The 18,552-nt window shown below is 37.6% G+C and overlaps 1 protein-coding gene across 1 annotated transcript in view; it reads right to left on the reverse strand.

The window, feature by feature from the left end:
• The window catches only part of DNAH6 (dynein axonemal heavy chain 6), a 482,313-nt gene that overhangs the window by 243,852 nt on the left and 219,909 nt on the right, over positions 1–18,552 (reverse strand). The window contains exons 45-48 of the mRNA XM_053703293.1: positions 16,726–16,957; positions 15,836–15,988; positions 15,039–15,179; positions 9,411–9,653 (exon numbers count right to left, since the gene is read on the reverse strand). Of these exons, the coding sequence (XP_053559268.1) occupies positions 9,411–9,653; positions 15,039–15,179; positions 15,836–15,988; positions 16,726–16,957 (769 nt within the window). The remainder of the gene's footprint in view (positions 1–9,410; positions 9,654–15,038; positions 15,180–15,835; positions 15,989–16,725; positions 16,958–18,552) is intronic.

An 18,552-nucleotide genomic window follows, 5' to 3' on the forward strand; every position in this document is an offset into this window, starting at 1 on the left:
CTAAGCAGCTGCAGTATTTAAAATGCTGGCACACTGAGAATATCTTGCTATGCTTCCCATGCACATGCAGAGACAAAACAAAATTTATGCTTACCTGATAAATGTATTTATTTCCGGATATGTTGAGTCCATGGCTTGAGTAATTACTGTTGGGAATATCACTCCTGGTCAGCAGGAGGAGGCAAAGAGCACCACAGTTAAACTGCTAAGTATCACTTCCTTACCCACAACCCCCAGTCATTCAGACAGATAGCTAATGCACTGTGGCTGAGCTCTGTAGCAACCCAAGGGTTGCAGGTTTGATCCCCGGTGAGGTCCAGACTCCACTCAGCCTTTTATCCTTCCGAGGTCGATAAAATGAGCAGCGCCTTGAGACCCTTACGGGTGATTAGCCAAGCTTTACAAGTACCCAATATATACATACATACATTCGACCGAAGGGAAATGGAGATAAAGAAGTAACACAAGGTGCAGAGGTGCCTGAGGTTATAATCAAAAGAACAACTGTTTTAAAATAAAGGGTGGGGCCGTGGACTCACCATATCCGGAAAGAAAGAAATTTATCAGGTAAGCATAAATTTTGTTTTTCTTTCCTAAGTTATGGAGTCGACGGCTTGAGTAATTACAGTTGGGAACCAATACCCAAGCTAGAAGGACACAGATAAATAGGGAGGGACAAGACAGGCAGTCCTAAACAGAAGGCACCATCGCTTAAAGAACCTTTCCCCAAAAGTAGCCTCAGCTGAAGCAAAAGTATCAAATTTGGAAAGTTTGGAAAAAGAATGTAGAAATTTGTTCCACAGAAGCTTCATTTTTGAAAGCCCAATAACAGGAAACAGCTCTTGTGAAATGAGCCGTAATTCTCTCAGGAAGCTGCTGTCAAGCAGTCTCATAAGCCAAATGAATTATACATCGTAACCAAAAAGAAAGAGTAGTAGCAGTAACTTTCTGACCTTTACGTTTCCCAGAGAAACAGACAAATAGGGCAGAGGACTAGCCAGAATCCTTAGTCGCCTGTAAGTAGAATTTAAGAGCACATACAACATCCTAATTGTGTAACAAACGTTCTTTGGAAGAAGAAGGATTAGAAACACAGAGAGGGAACAACAATTTCCTGATTGATATTTCTTAGAAACAACCTTAGGAAGGAAACCTAACTTAGTATGAAGAACCGCCTTAACGGAGCCAGCTGTAAAACTTTAAGAAAAAGGTTAAGGCTCCAAGGAGGACCAACAGACTTAAAGACAGGCCTGATTTTGACCAAGGCCTGACAAAAAGATTGCACATCTGGCACATCTGCCAAACGTTAGAATCCATTCTCCAGGCCTTCCTGAAGAAAAGATTCTAGGAATTCTAATTCTACTCCAAGAGTAGCCCTTGGATTCACACCAATAAAGATATTTACGCCATATCTTATGGTAAATCTTTCTAGTAACAAGCTTGCGAGCCTGAATCATGGTCTCAATGACCAACTCAGAAAAACCACGCTTAGACAGAATTAAGCGTTCAATCTCCAAGCAGTCAGCTTCAGAGAAATGAGATTTGGATGAAGGAAGGGACCCTGAATCAGGAGGTCCTTCCTCAGAGGTAGTCTCCAAAGTGGGAGAGAAGACATCTCCACTAGGTCTGCAAACCAGATCCTGTGAGGCCAAGCAGGGGCTATTAGAATCACCGATGCCCTCTCCTGTTTGATACGAGCAATGACTTGTGGAAGGAGAGCAAACAGAGAAAACAGGTATGCCAACCTGAAAACCCAAGGAACCGCCAGAGCATCTATCAGAATGGCCTGCGGATCTCTTGACCTTGAACCGTACCTTGGAAGCTTGGTGTTCTGATGGGACGCCATCAGATCTTACTCCAGCACCCCCCATTTGAGGACTAAGCTGGAAAACAGGATGATAAGTCTGTCTGCTCAGAAAATCTGCATCCCAGTTGTATACTCCTGGAATGTTGATGGCAGATAGACAGCAATTGTGGGTCTCTGCCCACTGAAGAATCTGAGTAACCTGCTTTATGGCTAAGGAACTTTGAGTTCCTCCCTGGTGATTGATGTAAGCCACAGAGGTTATGTTGTCTGACTGGAACCTGATAAACTGAGCTGAGGACAACTGAGGCCAAGCCAATAGAGCATTGTAAATCACCCTCAACTCTAAGATGTTAATGGGAAGAGTAGACTCCTCCCGAGTCCAAAGGCCCTGAGTTTTAACGAGTTCCAAACTGCTCCCCAGCCCAGCAGGCTGGCGTCCGTGGTCAGGATCACCCAGAAAGGCCTCCGAAAACATGTGCCCTGAAACAGATGTTCCTGAGAAATCCACCATGGGAGAGAATCCCTTGATGACTGATTTAACTCTATTCTCCGAGATAGATCCACATGGTCGCCATTCCATTGTCTGAGCATGCACAACTGGAGTCCTCTCAAATGGAATCGGGCATAAAGTAATGATGTCCATGGAAGTCACCATTAGACCGATTACCTCCAGGAATTGAGCCACTGAAGGATGAGCAGTAGCCTTAAGAGAGAGGCAAGAGGAAATGATTTTGTTTTTCCTGACCTCTGTCAGAAAAATCTTCATCAATAGAGAATCTATTATGGTCCCTAAGAACACTACTCTTGTAGCAGGGGAAAGGGAACTTTTTCTAGATTCACATTCCATCCGTGGGAACAAAGAAAAAACAACAATATCTCTGTGTGAGGTTTTGCTTATAGAAAAGATGGCGCCTGAACCAATATGTCGTCCAGGTAGGGTGTCACGGCAATTCAACGAGAACGGATCACTGCCAAAAGAGCCACCAGAACCTTTGAAAAAAATCTGGGAGCTGTGGCTAGACCAAATGTAAGGGCCACAAACTGGAAATGTTTGTCCAGAAAGGCAAATCTCAGGAATCTGTGATGTTCCCTGTGAATAGGAGCATGAAGATACTCATTCTTTAGGTCTATAGTTGTCATGAACGGACCCTCTTGTACTATAGGAAGAATGGAGCGTATTGTCTCCATCTTAAAGGATGGAACTTTGAGAAACTTGTTTAGACACTTCAAGTCTAGAATGGGAAGGAAAGTTCCCTCTTTTTTGGGAACCACAAATAGGTTGGAGTAGAACCCGAGACCCTGTTCCTGCACTGGAACTATCATTCCCAGGGAGGAAAGATGTTGTATACATTTCAAGAACTCCTCTCTCTTTATCTGGTCTGCAGATAATCTTGAGAGAAGGAATCTGCCTCTGGGAGGAAAAGTCTTGAATTCCAATTTGTAACCCTGTAATACTATGTCCACAGTCCAGGGATCTGGGACATCTCCAGGCTTGAGAGAACAGAGAAAGTCTGCCCCCCACCTATCCGATCCCGGATAGGGGGCAAACCCTTCATGCTGATTTGGAATCAGCTGCAGGTTTCTTTTGATTGTTTCCCCTTGTTCCAAGACTGATTGGGGTTCCAAGAAGACTTGGATTGTTCCTGCTTGGAAGAAGAAGGGGAAGGCTTTCCTCTGAAGATACGAAAGGAACAAAAATTACTCTCACGTCCTTTAGGCCTATTCTTCTTATCTTGAGGTAGAAAATACCCTTTTTCACCTGTAATATCAGAGATAATTTCTGCCAAACAAGGTTTTGCCCTTTTAAGAAATTGCCAGAAGCTTGACTTTAGAGGGAACGTCCGCAGACCAGGATTTCAACCATAACGCCCTGCGGGCTAGGACAGCAAAACTAGAAGTTTTAGCTCCTAGTCTAACAACCTGTAAAATGGTATCTGCAATAAAGGAATTAGCCAACTTAAGAGTTGGCTAATTCAATCCTATCTTGAATTTCGTCCAAGGAAGTCTCTACTTGAAGAGAATCAGACAAGCGTTGAAAAAATAAGATGCCGTATTAGTCACAGTGGCAATACACACCGCAGGTTGCCATTGGAGACCTTGATAAACATAAATCTTTTTCAAATAAGCCTCCAGATTCTTGTCCATCGGATCCTTAAAAGAGAAGCAATCCTAAATAAGAATAGTGGTTCTCTTAGCCAGAGTGGAAACGGCCCCTTCAACAATGGGAGATGGGGGAAAAGACACCCCTGGTTTCTACCATTCCTGTAAGACCATTCTTAGGAGTGACAACGACAGGGATATCAGAGTCATCTAAAGTAGCTAAAACCTACTTTAACAATACACAAAGGTGTTCAAGCTTAAATCTGAAGGATACCACCTCAGTCTCAGAAGAAGGAATCTGAGATTTCACCCTCAGAAAGTCCCAATGTATCTTCCTCATCAGACTTATGAGAAAGGGCAACTTGGGAAGCAGAACTGAAGACAGGAACCTTACTTTCTGAATTTCTAGGTTTCCTCTTGTGTTTTCCTTGTAATCTGGGAATGGTAGCTAATGCCGCAGATACCGCTTAAGATACATGGGCAGCAATTTCTGCTTTAAAATAAACTCCACTAGGAGTTATAGAGGAACCACAGGGCACTGCATGTGATGCCACTGAGGCTTGGGATGTAGAAGGAGAAAGCTGAGGTATTATTTTAACAGCATCATCCTGAGAGACATTAGGCTCAAAAATGTACCTTTATTTTGCCAGGTTTTCTTGACACATGAAGAACAAAATTTCATAGGAGCTGCAATTTGTGCATCTAAACATAATAAGCATGAATTCATGAGAGCAGGCTCTTGCTCCATATCAGACATGTTGTGAAACAGTAAATACAATTATACAGATAAGTTTCAAAGATTTTAATATTTAATTAAAATAAGCTAAAGAAAAAATACACTTTATATGTTATTCCAAATTAGGATCGATCCCCAGCTAAAATTATGTGAGAAAAGTTAAAAAAACTTTTAATAAACATCAAAAAAACTTCTAAAATACCCCTCAGACAACCCCACACCTCAATTACGGAGGTGTCTTACCGCTACCAATTAAGACCGGATCACCCAGAAATGGAGAGAAAAAACTTTCCTCAGAAACATTATGAAGTAAACAGGTCATGTGACCACAACTGCTGAGTTCAAATTACTGCTGCGACACAGAGAGACACCACTTCCTGGTACACTGAGTACCAGGAATATCCGTTTTCTCAAACCAGACAGTTTAAAATGTTGCATCGTTTTATTTTAAAGCAAAGGGGAAATGAATAAGCTGCTGAAATAGTAAATTCAGACTTACTTTCAGTTTAAATATGTGTCAGATAATAAAGCCTAATAAAAACATTTTACCCTTTATTTTTAAAAGAGATTAAATGTTAGTCTCACACATGCTACAGTGCCTGCTTCATGCCCCAGTGTAACCCATACAACTTGATTATCTATGTCCCAATAAAAAAGCAGTGTCTTTTAATTTGTTAAGTGCATGGTGTCCCCAAATGGAAGAAAACACACTTACCTGCTCCACTGTCCGGCATGTAGACAGTTACAAGGTATGAGAAGACACAGTTCTTCACAGAGACCTTTGAAAAAGAAAGAACAGAGTAGCCAACTCTGGCATTCTAAACTAGGGCAGCAATTTTTAGGAAAACGCGGTAAGTACCTCTTTATAATTTCCTAACTGCTTTAAAGCCACCACTACCCGACTGCAAGGAATGACGTGGAATACGGCTATACCCCAAAACCTGCTTGTAGAATAAATCAAAATTTTTCTTCAGACACCTAAACTTACTTCACCTCCTCCGTGCACCGAAGGCAAAGAGAATGACTGGGAGTTGAGGGTAAGGGAGTGATACTTAGCAGTTTAACTGTGGTGCTCTTTGCCTCCTCCTGCTGGCCAGGAGTGATATTTCCAACAGTAATTACTCAAGCCATGCACTATTTTTTTATCCAAAGAGGTCATTTGTCTATGTTTATTTAAATTTTAACCGCAATGTCACTTTACACTCAAAACTGAATCCCCCATAATGTGCTATATCACACGTAAAGCACAATCGATAACACAGGAAACTATTATGTGAGGGATTTAGCGCAGCTGTGCCATTCAACATACAGATGTTAGCGTGCCCTAGACTATCACTCAAGCAATAACAAATAACTTTGAACTTGGGATATGAGCATAAATATAGAAGCAACACTGATCTTGTTTAAGTGATACTAATGCACAATAGCACCAATATTCAAGTGCCACTTCTAGCCTAAAATGTTCAGGCTCTAGATTATATCTTTCCCTAATTGGCATTTTTCCTAACAAAATGAAAGGTTTAAATATTTTTAAAATATTTAGCACCAAATTACAAGTGGTATTTAGCGCAAACTTTGCTAGAAGTAAGCTTTTTGCGAGCATCGGGTTGCGCCCGTATTACAAGCTGAAAGTGAAAAGTTTGCATGAGAGCAAACGTTGTTGCACATTAACCAAATATCACGAACGTGTTAACATATTTTCCCCATAGAAGTCAATGAGGAGCACAGAAGAAAGAAACCTCACAACTACTGCTCGCACGCTAACCCGACAGGAGTTATGAATAGTTAACATTCCAATGTAGTTCACATTTCAATGTTCTTCACAAACAGAGCAATGTAATTTTTTATTGTAAATATATATTTCTATATATATCTGTATAAACCTGTTTATCTATTCCTATAGTTATATACGTATAGACATCTATTTTACATTAAGATTATTATATATATATATATATATATATATATATATATATATTTATTTATTTAATAATAACAATTATATTTTAGTTTTTCTATGTGAAGAACATAGGAATGTAAAATATGAGTAACGTGATTCGTGTTTTGCACTTTAGGTCTAACACTGTGTTGGGGTAGCGCAACAGTTAGTGCGCCGCTTGTAATCTAGACCTTATTTTATATACAGATGTTTTGCAATGCAGTGATATTACGCATGTGTATATTAAAAAAAATAGTTTTCCTTTAATTATGGCAGAAATCTAAACACACAAACACTTCTTCCCCGTCTATAACAGTATGGCAAATTTGCCTCTATGAAACTGTATTATTTAAAGGACCAGTAAATACAATAGATTTGCATAATGAACAAATACATGATAAAAAGGTGAGGCAATCAAAATACCAAAACTCAAAATCCCTAATACCATAAAACAGAATGTTGAAATCCAGAAAGATCATAATCGCGAATGTCTAAAATCCCGAAAATCAAAATGCAGAAAGAACAAATCCCTAAATTAAAAAATCCTGAAAATCAAAATCCCGAAAATGCAAAATCCCTAAAATTAAATACCTATAGATACGATGTGCTGTTATGTCCCCATTTTCACTATCATTTTGCCTCAGTCTTGAGGCTTCAAAGGGGGAAAAGCCCCCCTTGTAAACCTCATTCCCCAAGGTTTACTTGGGGTGGATGCCAGAGGATCGGCGGGACGCCCCCTTGGGATTTCGGTTTTCGGTATTTTACAAGTTAAGGATTTTGCTTTTTCTGCATTTTAAAATTCGGGATTATGTTATGTTGGCATTTTTACATTTCGGTATTAGAACTTTGGGATTTGGGCATTCTGTCTTGTGTACTGCGGTCTTTTGATATAGACCCAATAAAAAGACAATGCAATAGCACTTAGTTTTAATTTCAAATGAGTAGTAGATTTTTTTCTGACAAATTTAAATTTTTTGTCTATTTCCCCTGCCCCTGTATCATGTGCCAGCCATCAGCCAATCACAAATGCATATACGTATAATCTGAATTCTTGCACATGCTCAGTAGGAGTTGGTGACTCAAAAAGTGTAAATATAAAAAGACTGTGCACATTTTGGTAATGGAAGCAAATTGGAAAGTTGTTTAAAATTGCATGCTCTATCTGAATCATGAAAGTTTAAATTTTGACTTGAGTGTCCCTTTAAATCAAATAACAGTAGAGATAAGAGTCATAATAGTGCAAAAATAAATTGCTCCAATGTGTTTATTACTGCACTATGCATGTAGAGAACTGTGAGTTTCACCCTTACAAAGCCAGTTTTAAACCTGCAAAGCACTACAGAGTCCAGACTGGTGAGACATATGCAAGTAGCTGCCATTCACAGGCCAAGTTCACCTCTGTATTCTCGAGATGGGTGATCTGTAAAATTCTAGTACATGGGAGGCAACATGTCATTATATGAGATCTCAGCCCTTAACACTGTAGCTGGCTGATATTCTCAACATAATAGTGCCATACAAATTTTTTAAAGGGACCCTATACTCAAATATTTTATACGATGCATATAAAAGAAGTGCAGTGAGACATGTTAAAAAGATTGATTTTGTATAAAAAATGATTAAAAAAAAGATTACATTCTGAATGGAAAGTATTAAAAAAAAAATCATCTGCAATCTACAGTGTTTTTCTACTGCCCCCAGAGAGGCTGAAGGGTATCTGGCAGACAGTTTTAAAAGTTTTTAAATATGTTATCTTGTATGCAGGTCACTGTTCTATAACATTTAAATTGTTCTTTCATGTTTATTTTTGTATTTGAAATTGAGGTTTTCCTAATTAAAACCACTGCCTGTTCTTCTCAAGAACATGCCCATAACAATTATCTCAGCCTGTAGGTAAAGAAGACCTGCTAAAGTCATCTATGTATAAACATCAACTGCTAATTATGGTTGGGCACAACCAGCTATTTCAGATACAAAAATGTATGTATGGGAAATGGATTAGTGCTATTGTCTTCTGTTTGCGTTGCTTTTCTACAGAGAATACGTTTTTATAAATATTTTCAGTGTAGGTGGTGGTTTCTATAAGCAAAAGCTATCTCAAATAACCAAATAAAGGTAAAGGAGCTGTTTGCAAACAAATACACTCCAGCATTTAAAATGGTATTAAGGTTATTCCCTGCCTCCCTCTAATCATGGGTGCCTCTATGTTGAAATCTATCTTTCACTACATTTCAGTGCTGATGTGTTCGCACATGTGCAGCAACTCTCCTTTAGATACCTGCAGTGTAACCTAGGTAACATAATGGCAGCATCCATGATTAGAGGGAGGTGCATGAAATGTATTTAGTGTGCAGTGTGCCTTTTAAAAGGACACAAATGTGAAAAACAAAAATACTCTGAAGTAGAGTATTTTATTATCACACTATTGCTTGCTTATACCTATGAGCTTAACAACTTCAAAGGGACATAGTGAAACACATCTGGAGAGCCAATAACAAGAGGAATATGTGCGTAGCCACAAATCACCAGCTGGTTACCAACAGTGAATAATTTATCATTTAACAGAGGATACCAAGAGAACTAAGTAAATTTAATAAGAGAAGTGCATTAACAAATTGCATACTCTATCCAAACCATAAAAGTTTCATGTCCCTTTAAACAAATGTATTTTTGTCTATGGTGCACAGAGGTATAATTGTCCTGTAAAACTATTTTTTAAACAACTAATATTTTGGTGCAGCTTCACAAATGATAACAACCTTTTAAAAATAATATTTTTTCTTTTTAGTCATGCAAGAGTAACATATTTCATTTACTACAAGCCTTACCGAAACCAGCTGTGTCCTTTTTTCACCCAGCATAGATAAATAGAGGTTAATTAACTCTAAATATGAGGTCGGGGTGGTGTAGTAGCGCCTCCTCAATTCTGCATAATATTTTTCTGCCATTTCAGTGACGCTCATGTGGATTTCTACACACATTTCAGAAAGCCGTTCTTTCATCTCATCGCTGCCAAGGTCAACGTTGACGAAAAATGTCTGTGATACAGATAAAAGTGCTTCTCTGGGCCACTGCAAGGCAAAAAAAAAAAAAGTTTTGACTATCAAACACAAACAAATATCCAAAGAAAATGTTTTTCATTTAAAGCGACAGTCTACACCGTAGTCATCTTACCTTGGATTAAGCTGCAAATAGCCTTCTGCACATTTTCTATATCATGCAGCAGGAGTGGTAAAAAAAGTTATTTTAAAATGAATATTGTTTCTGGCCACTTTGAAATGGCTGTCAAGCTCCACCCACTGATGACATCTGGAGCTGGGCTGCATATGGCATTCAATCACAAAAGGCTCACTAGTTGGTTTCAACAGAATGTCAATGCTATTCAGCAGAGTGCCTAGATGTAGCCCAGGTTGTGATGTCATCTGTGGGTGGAGCTTGGCAGCCATTTCAAAGAGGCCAGAAACAATATTTATTTTAAAATAACTTGATTACCATTTCTGCTGCATTATATAGAAAGGGGTGCAGGAGGCTATTTGCAGCTTAATCTAAGGTAAGACGTTAAGGTGACTAAGGTGTCAACTGTCTTTTTAAGGACAGACATTTTCTTGTCTTTAATTTCTTTTTATATGTAATACTTAGTGCTGCCTTTGTTGGAGTTTTAGAGTTGTGTACTTGATTATATTTGTATATGTAAGTACATACTGAAATATTATTAAGAACAAAAACTCCAACTAGGCCTAAGCCTGGGGCATCAAAAAATATTACATATATAAATGTATTAAATATGGGAAAAGCTTGCATTTGGCTAGATTACGGGTTTTGCGTTAGGAGGGGTGTGGTGCTAACTTGCACGTTATTGTCACCGCTCACTTCCCTACAGCGTTGGTATTACAGGTTTATAAAAACCCAGCGTTATCAGGCAAAAAGTGAGTGTAGAGCAAAATTGAGCTCCATACCGCACTCCAATACCAGCGCTGCTGAAAGCCATGGTGAGCTGGTTTTACGTGCTCGTGCACAATTTCCCCATAGACATCAATGGGGAGAGCCGGCTGAGAAAAAAGTCTAACACCTGCAAAAAAGCAGCGTAAAGCTCAGTAACGCACCCCCATTGATTCCTATGGGGAAACAAAATTTATGTTTACACCTAACACCCTAACATGAACCCAGAGTCTAAACACCCTAATCTTACCCCTAATCTGCCGCCCCCAACATCGCCGACACCTACATTATACTTATTAACCCCTAATCTGACGCTCCGGACATCGCCGCCATTATAATAAACATATTAACCCCTAAACCGCCGCACTTCCGCATCACAAACACTAGTTAAATATTATTAACCCTAATCTGCCGCCCCTAACATCGCCGCTACCTACCTACATTTATTAACCCCTAATCTGCCGCTGCCACTATACTAAATTTATTAACCCCTAAACCTAAGTCTAACCCTAACCCTAACACCCCCTAACTTAAATATAATTAAAATAAATCTAAATAAAACCTACTATCATTGCCTAAATAATTCCTATTTAAAACTAAATAATTACCTGTAAAATAAACCCTAAGCTAGCTACAATATAACTAATATTTACATTGCAGCTAGCTTAGGGTTTATTCTTATTCTATAGGCAAGTTTGTATTTATTTTAACTAGGTAGGCTAGTAAGTAAATAGTTATTAACTATTTACTAACTACCTAGCTAAAATATATACAAATTTACCTGTAAAATAAAACCTAACCTGAGTTACAATAACATCTAACCTTACACTACAATTAAATAAATTACATTTATTAAATACAATTACCTAAATTACCAAAAAAAAACACTAAATTACACAAAAAAAATAAAAAAATTATCAGATATTTAAACTAATTACACCTAATCTAATAGCCCTATCAAAATAAAAAAAGCCCCCCGAAAAAAAACAAAACCCTAGCCTAAACTAAACTACCAATAGCCCTTAAAAGGGCCTTTTGCGGGGCATTGCCCCAAAGAAATCAGCTCTTTTACCTGTAAAAAAAAATACAAACAAGCCCCCAACAGTAAAACCCACCACCCACACAACCAACCCCCAAATAAAATTCTAACTAAAAAAAAACCTAAGCTCCCCATTGCCCTGAAAAGGGCATTTGGGTGGGCATTGCTCTTAAGTGGTCCTCCAGACGGCATCTTCTATCTTCATCCATCCGGCACGGAGCGGGTCCATCTTCAAGACATCCGGCGCGGAGCATCCTCTTCAATCGAAGTCTTCTTTCAGAATGAAGGTTCGTTTAAGTGATGTCATCCAAGATGGCGTCTTCCTTTGAATTCCGATTGGCTGATAGAATTCTATCAGCCAATCGGAATTAAAGGTGAAAAAATCCTATTGGCTGATGCAATCAGCCAATAGGATTGAGCTTCAATCCTATTGGCTTATCCAATCAGCCAATAGGATTGAGAACGCATTCTATTGGCTGTTCCAATCAGCCAATAGAATGCAAGCTCAATCCTTTTGGCTGATTGGATCAGCCAATAGGATTGAAGCTCAATCCTATTGGCTGATTGCATCAGCCAATAGTATTTTTTCACCTTTAATTCCGATTGGCTGATAGAATTCTAACAGCTAATAGGAATTCAAAGGAAGACGCCATCATGGATGACGTCACTTAAAGGAACCTTCATTCTGGAAGAAGACTTCTATTGAAGAGGATGCTCCGCACCGGATGTCTTGAAGATGGATGAAGACTTTTGCCCGTCTGGAGGACCACTTCTGCCGGCTTGGATGAAGACTTCTCCTGGCTTCGTTGAGGACTTCTTGCCGCTTGGATGAAGACTTCTTCCGGCTTCGTTGAGGATGGATGTCCGGACTTCAAAACTGTAAGTGGATCTACGGGGGTTAGTGTTAGGTTTTTTAAGGATTTATTGGGGGGGTTATTTTTAGATTAGGGTTTGGGCACTTGAAAAAGAGCTAAATGCCCTTTTAAGGACAATGCCCATCCAAATGCCCTTTTCAGGGCAATGGGGAGCTTAGGTTTTTTTAGTTAGGATTTTATTTGGGGGGTTGGTTGTGTGGGTGGTGGGTTTTACTGTTGGGGGCATGTTTGTATTTCCTTTACAGGTAAAAGAGCTGATTTCTTTGGGGCAATTGGTAGTTTAGTTTAGGCTAGGTTTTTTTTTTCTTTTGGGGCGGCTTTTTTATTTTGATAGGGCTATTAGATTAGGTGTAATTAGTTTAAATATCTGATTTCTTTTTTTATTTTGTGTAATTTAGTGTTTGTTTGTTTGTTTTTTGTAATTTAGGTAATTGTATTTAATTTAGGTAATTGTATTTAATTTAGGTAATTGATTTAATTGTAGTGTAAGGTTAGGTGTTAGTGTAACTCAGGTTAGGTTTTATTTTACAGGCAAATTTGTATTTATTTTAGCTAGGTAGCTAGTAAATAGTTAATAACTATTTAGTAACTAGTCTACCTAGTTAAAATAAATACAAACTTGCCTGTGAAATAAAAAAAAAACCTAAGCTAGCTACAATATAAGTATTAGTTATATTGTAGCTAGCTTAGGGTTTATTTACAGGTAAGTATTTAGTTTTAAATAGGTATTATTTAGTTATTAATAGTAGGTTTTATTTAGATTTATTTTAATTATATTAAAGTTAGGGGGTGTTAGGGTTAGATTTAGGGTTAGGTTTAGGGGTTAATATGTTTATTATAGTGGTGGCGATGTCTGGAGCAGCAGATTAGGGGTTAATAAATGTAGGTAGGTGGCGGCGATGTTAGGGGCGGCAAATTAGGGGTTAATAATATTTAACTAGTGTTTGCGATGCGGGAGTGCTGCGGTTTAGGGGTTAATATGTTTATCATAGTGGCGGTGATGTCAGGAGTGGAAGATTAGGGGTTAATAATTTTATTTTAGTGTTTGCAATGCGGGAGGGCCTCGGTTTAGGGGTTAATAGGTAGTTTATGGGTGTTAGTGTACTTTTAAACACTTTAGTTATGAGTTTTATGCTACAGCTTTGTAGCGTAAAACTCATAACTACTGACTTTTGATTGCGTTACGAATCTTGCGGTATAGGCTGTACCGCTCACTTTTTGGCCACCCAGAAAAAGCTTGTAATATCGGCGCTATGGAAGTCCCATTGAAAAAAGACTTTACGCAAATTGCGTAAGTTAATTTGCGTTACAGCCAAAAAAGTGTGCGGTACAGCTTTTTTGAGAAGACTCGTAATAACAGCGGTAGTGAAAACGCAGCGTTATAACCCATAATGCTGCTTTTTCACTCATAATGCAAAACTCATAATCTAGCCGATTGTTTGCAAAATGTAATAGCTCAATGGAAATTAGGCCTCAAAAAGCATTTAGGGGATTTATGTGCCTTTAACAGAAACAAGTTGCCACGATTAAGAAAGGCACAATTAACAATGAACAAAGGTGGGGTAACCTATCTGAGTATAATAATTTGTTGTGTTATGGTAGGTATGGTTATATCTCCCTTCTGATTGGCCAGCATTCTACAGGTATTTGGGCAGGTATGGAATATGAAACGTTTAATTAGTATAAACTTTGTGTGAGGATTTATTAAGATGGAGATACAATATTTTTTAAAAAATGTCTATATTCTTTCATTATATATGCACACAAAGTAATCTTTATAACCATTTTTATGTCCCTTTAAGGTAGTGTCAAGCTTGTCTCCTTAGGCAGACTTATGTATATTAGTAATAAATGTGGATATTAGTAGTTATGGTTCTGGGAACACCAATGGCAAAAATGAATGAATACGTATATGTTGCTTATGGGTGGCAAACTATTAAATATGGCTGTAGAAGCAGACAATCATGATTTATGGAGAACAAAGTATTGTCATCTTGGACATAAAAAACTCCCTCCTTATCTTGGTCTTTTATTTATGGTGGACACCTCCAATTGAAGGTGTGAAAAGAATAGGCAACAAACTAGAGAGTAAGCTAAGGCACAGGAGGAGTAAGGGAAAATGGTATTGGGCCAAGAGAGGAATAATATATTAGAATCGGACAATATAAAAACCTAAAGACACTGTTAGTGCAGAACCATAAATGCTTTGGGGCTGAATTATCAAGCTCCGAATGGAGCTTGATGCCCCTGTTTCCGCGTGAGCCTTCAGGCTCACCGGAAACAGAAGTTATAAAGCAGCGGTCTAAAGACCTCTGCTCCATAACTTGTCTACCTGCTCTGAGGCCGCGGACATCAATCCGCCCAATCCTTTACGATTGGGCTGATTGACACCCGCTGCTAGCTAGCAAATCTTCAGGGGGCGGTATTGCACAAGAACTGCTTGTGCAATGATAAATGCTGACAGAATATGCTGTCGGCATTTATCGATGTGCAGCGGACATGATACGCTACATTGTATCATGTCCGCTTGCACATTAATAAATTGGCCCCTTTATATTAATGAAACTTCACAAATATTACTTGTATCACACATATTCACTAACCTGCACAAACCAGTCAATAGTACAGCAGTTTACAAGTGATGGAAACATGCGGCATCGTGCACGGAAAGCGTCTCCAACTGGACTCATACAAAGCACAATATGTAGCTTCTGTCGCACCCGATTGATGAAAAACTGAAACACCTAATGGATGAGTGATGTAAAAAATTGTATTAAAAGAAAGAAGAATCCTGATCTAGATTTTTGAATATGTGAATATTACTGTAAATTATTAGCTCTGCAAAAAAGTAGATAACTTTCAAAAGATATAAGGCTGGATTACAAGTGGCTGGTTATTGCATCTGTTTAAAAGAGATAACACCCTAAAACATATCACTTTTATGCAAGATATTGATAATGTTCATGCCTTTTTAAAGAGATATTAAACACCTCTTTGTTTTGTATGAAACTTGTTATTTTTCCCTAGAAATTTCAAAAAGCAAATCAAATTATGTAACCTAGGTTTTCTTCAAAATGCTGTAAATTATTAGCTGGTTTAGGCAATTTACAGCATTTTACATCATTTGCTTTATGACCTCTCTAGGGATCGTGAAACAAACACAATTTTTACAAAAAAGCAAGAGGTATTTTAAGTCCATTTAAAAAATAAAGTTATAGTTTCTTGTTTTGTCATCACTTTTTTTATATACAGAAAAAGAATGGCAACGTGTGACTAACCCCTTGACTAACAAAAAGTATTGCAGAACATTGCTTTACAATGCATGGCAGCTTGCTCTAGTACCCAAGAGGTTAAAGCTTATCTATAGATAAAATATAATGTACAAAACAAAAAAACTTACCTCATCTCTGTTCCCTTCTGGAATACCTGCTTCTTTAGCTTTTGGTCTTGTTGCAGCCAAAACATACTCAAGCTCATCCTTTTCAAACAAATTGGGCACTTCCCCAGAATTCAGCATGTTATTAATGTCCTCCAAGAATTCCTCAACAACAATCTATATGTTTTGAAAACATTAAATCAAGAGTGAAGCAAAGAGTCTCAAATGTTGGGTATCAATTTATTACAAACGTTTGACACATAGCAATTTCTTTCTATTTTTCATAGTCATTAGTGAGTTTATCAGTTACTTAAAAGGACAGTCAACACCAGATTTTTTTTTTGTTTTAAAAGATAAATCCCTTAATTACCAATTCCCTAGTTTTGCATAACCAACACAGTTATAATTATACATGCTTTACCTCTGTAATTACCTTGTTTCTAAGCCTCAGCAGACTGCCCACTTATTTTAGTTCTTTTGACAGACTTGCATTTTAGCCAATCAGAGCTGTCTCCATGGTAAACTCACGTACATGAGCTCAATGTTATCTATATGAAACACGTGAACTAATGCCCTCTAGTGGTGAAAAACTATCAAAATGCATTTAGATTAGAGGCGGCCTTCAAGGTCTAAGAAATTAGCATATGAACCTCCTAGGTTTAGCTTTCATCTAAGAATACCAAGAGAATAAAGCAAAATTGGTGATAAAGGTAAATTGGAAAGTTGTTTAAAATTACATGCCCTATTTGAAACAAGAAAGTTTTTTTTTGGACTTGACTGTCCCTTTAAGTCATTTAAAACATTGCACAGAAACGAAGGGACACAGAACTAATAAGCTCATTATACAAACTTAATACCCAAAACTCCTTTGTAACCTCTAATATTAAAAGCATAACTTTAATTAAATGCTGTACCTGAGTATCGGTGAAGAGAAAAACCATATTCTTGTCTTCTACCCCAGCCATTTTGAACAATTTTCTTAGATCTTCATGAAAGGTCTCATAATTGTATCCACGGCTCAATTCTATTTGAAAACATTTATAGCCACACATATGAGCTGCAAGTCTAGTCAAAGACTGTTTGCCTGTTCCACCAACGCCAACGAGAAGGGCATTTCCTCTTTCCTGACGGATCATTCGAGCAATCCTGAGTAAAAAAAATATATAACAATAATAAGTGGAACTAAAAACTTTACTGATTTATATTAAATTGCAGTGAATAAGTATGCAATCAGGTATTTGCTTATATGAAATACTCAATGGACTAGCAACGTTTTGTATTCTAATCAGTATTTATTTTTCCACCTGACTGGTAAACAACAGTGATTAAAAACAGCTGGCTTGTATAACACCAAATAAGTCATTGCTAAAACGATGCACTGTATTGTTGTTTCTTTGAGCAGGTTTAGTGGTTAATGCAGATGCATGTGCAGCTAGAGTTGCCAACCCTCGCTTATTTCCATGAATCTCCTTTATTTTCCCTAACATTTTACAGTCTCCCAGGCTTCTTTATTTATAAGCTCTTAGAACATTTTTCTCCCTTATTTTTAAAAACATATAAAATCTTCATTTCAAAAATTTAGGGCCAGATTACACACAGAGCGCTAAATATAGCTTATGTGAGCGTGATATTTTCAGTAATACTCAGTCGAGCGCAATGCAAATGCGACCTTGCAGGGAAGCTTTGCGCTCACAAATGCGCACTTCCATAGGCTCCAATGGGAGCCTTGTTCTCATGCCGTGAGACACGGCTGAGAACCTAGCGCAACGAAGGGGGTAAATCGCGCAGTGATGGGCAGCAAAATTTAAATATATATGAATATATATTTATGTGTTTATATGTGTATATACGCATATTAACATATAAATATATATGTATATAAGCATTTACATATATATTTACAGGGATAACACAGTCCCCATAGACCGCAATGTAAAGGCACTTTTCAGTGCAGTTTTTTTCTAACACCTCACAGACGCACACTTTAACCCCATAAAACTGCTTTATGTAGTTTTTTTTAATTAAAAAAAAAAAGCTAATTTTTTTTTTAATAAAGAACAACCTTACACTTAAATTTGGGGCAACTGGAGCACATTTTGAAAATTAACCAGAGATTTAATCTCTGATTCGTTTTCGGAGAGCTAATTGCTACCTCAAGCTCATGGTAGCAATTTATTGTGCGCCCGTAAACGGGCAAATTTGACCGTTTACTGGCGTACAATAAATTAGCACGACACTTGCATTCTAGCCCTTAATATTGCACCCTTGTACTTTTATTTAGTTAATAAGTTAACAGTTTAATATCTTCACTATGCTTTAAATGAGAAAAAAAATTCACGGATTTGCAAAAAGTTGTTAAATGTATTAAACTAGAATATGTGAACAAAGATGATTTGTATGAAGCATTTTGTTGTACCAAACTGTATCAAATTGTAGAATAAAGTTATTTTTTCAGTAACTACTATAAAATTTGTCAATTTCCTATGTGAAATTTGTGGATTCCTTAGTCTACCTTATTTTCTTCAACAAAAGTTGGCAACTCTAATTGCATCATATGTGCATATATGCCTCTGGAATATTGCTTAGAAGCTGTATGCTAAAACAAGCAATTTAGAAAAGTGTTTCTTTTCAAAATGCAAATACACTCGTGCATATTTCAAATTTGACTATTATGTCCATTTCAGTTTAAGAGAGCATTACAAGTTGAATATAGACTTTCAAGATTGTGTAACATTGGAAGA

The sequence above is a fragment of the Bombina bombina genome, chromosome 2 (genome assembly GCF_027579735.1).
Source record: "Bombina bombina isolate aBomBom1 chromosome 2, aBomBom1.pri, whole genome shotgun sequence".
NCBI classification, from domain to species: Eukaryota; Metazoa; Chordata; class Amphibia; order Anura; family Bombinatoridae; genus Bombina; species Bombina bombina.